The sequence below is a fragment of the Galeopterus variegatus genome, unplaced genomic scaffold (genome assembly GCF_000696425.1).
Source record: "Galeopterus variegatus unplaced genomic scaffold, G_variegatus-3.0.2 Scaffold7604, whole genome shotgun sequence".
Taxonomy (NCBI): Eukaryota; Metazoa; Chordata; class Mammalia; order Dermoptera; family Cynocephalidae; genus Galeopterus; species Galeopterus variegatus.
This window is the reverse complement of record NW_007733715.1, coordinates 90,432-92,285: the sequence shown is the minus strand read 5'-3', so window position 1 is coordinate 92,285 and position 1,854 is coordinate 90,432. Positions and strand designations below refer to the sequence as shown.

The 1,854-nt window shown below is 42.1% G+C and overlaps 1 protein-coding gene across 1 annotated transcript in view; it reads right to left on the bottom strand.

Moving 5' to 3' along the window:
* The window catches only part of KATNAL2 (katanin p60 subunit A-like 2), a 47,043-nt gene that overhangs the window by 1,904 nt on the left and 43,285 nt on the right, over positions 1 to 1,854 (bottom strand). The window contains exon 12 of the mRNA XM_008592120.1: positions 771 to 933. Within this exon, the coding sequence (XP_008590342.1) occupies positions 771 to 933 (163 nt within the window). The remainder of the gene's footprint in view (positions 1 to 770; positions 934 to 1,854) is intronic.

Sequence of the window (1,854 nt, the reverse complement as noted above, 5' to 3'; positions counted from 1 at the left end):
AGAGCCCCCATTTATATTATGTATGTCACCTGTGAGCACTATACATAGAGTCTCAGGTAAATAAAGCTTGAGGAAGAGATGCTGCTAACATGTTTAGGTAACCTCCGTAGCTGGACAATAAGCAATTTCCTAACACCATCCAAATATGTTTGTTGTAAGATGCTGGTGGAAGGCTGGACCACCCAAGTTAGTCTAATGGAGCCCTAGTGCCCAAATCCAAGCATGACCAGATTTGACAGGCATTTTTGTTATTGTAAATAGGATCATAACTGCCTTTGAAGAACTTCAGAGAACATTGTATTCAAGTGTCCACCCAAAGCACGTGGTGCTTCTACAACATCCCGGGAATGGACACCAGGAACAATGGGGATAACATACCTGAACCTAGAGCTCTTCTGTTTGCAGAAGACTTTCATTTAACCACCACAATAATCCTTTGAGGCTAATCTGCTACCCATTTTACAGATGAAGAAGCTGAGGCTTAGAGAGTAAGTGACTTCCCTGATGTGACACAGTAAGTGGCAGGGCCAGGATTTGACCATAGGTTTTCTGAGTCTACACCCTATGCTATTTCCACTTGCTCACATCACTTGTCTCTGCTTGAATATTTCCAAGCAACAAAGAGCTCATTCTTCATGAAGAAGAGGTCCATTGCATTGCCGGGGTCTTTTCTAAGTGTCTCAAGGAAGAAGCTCCTAACGGCTCATGGTAAGACCCTGTTCAGGAGACTGTCATGCAGTGAACCCTGGGCCTCCGTCGGGGCAGCCTACCTGGCTCAACACTCTGTACTCCAGCTCCGTGCGCAGCTCCAGGGCTCTGCTTTTGCACACAGGGGGCAGCCAGTGGTGGATCATGGCCTGCCTGGCTTCCGGGTTGGGAAGATCAACCAGAATCCTCTTCTCCAGGCGGCGTAACATGGCACAGTCCAGCTCCCTGAAACCATGTCAAAAACAGAGAAACTAGATAGGACAGCAGACACTTCCTAAGCAACAATTATATTTTAAAACCAATTTGGCATTGCAGAAGCAATTCTGCATTTTAACTGTCACTATACATCTATGGCTGAGTGGATAGCAGAGTTACTTCATGTTGTTTGGAGAAAGAATTGGGAAAGGAAGGAAGGGAGGGAGATAGAAACTCCTCATGTAAAGCAGGTAATTTTAGGTGACTTAATTTTGGGGGGGAAAAAACAACAACTAACAACAACCAAACATGAGTATTCTCCTTACAGTTGTAACATGAATTATTCAATCTGATCTTGCCAGTGAGTCAATTATTCCTGATAAGAACGTGGGCACTCTGGAAAATACACTAACACTTGTACGTTCTGCAGTGAATGACCACCTCAAGCCATTGTTCTGAATTCAGCATCAATGCTCTTTCCTGAGTGTCCGTCCAGTGCATATGTGGCCCTTTGAGACACTCATTCCTGCTCCTCTCAAAACTGTCAGGCCAGGTTTACAAAATTTTGTACTTGCAGACCATTTCCCTAAACTTCTTATTATAACATTTTCAAACAAATGGAAAAATAGAATAAAACAATTGAATATCCATATGTCTGCCATCTTGATTCAACACCAGTTAACATTTTGTCATATCTGTTTCATATCTCTCTCTTCTTGCTAAATTATTTCTAAGTAAATTACATCATAAAACCCTACTCCTAAATGCTTTAGCATGCATATCCCAAAAGAAGGACATTTTCTTACAGTTACAATACCATTATGACACCTAGCAGAACTGATTCCATAATATATCTAATGCTCAGTCTGTATTCAAATTTCTCCAGTTATCTCCAAAATATCTTGTATAGCTCTCCAACCCAAATCCAATCAAGGACCATGCACTACATAC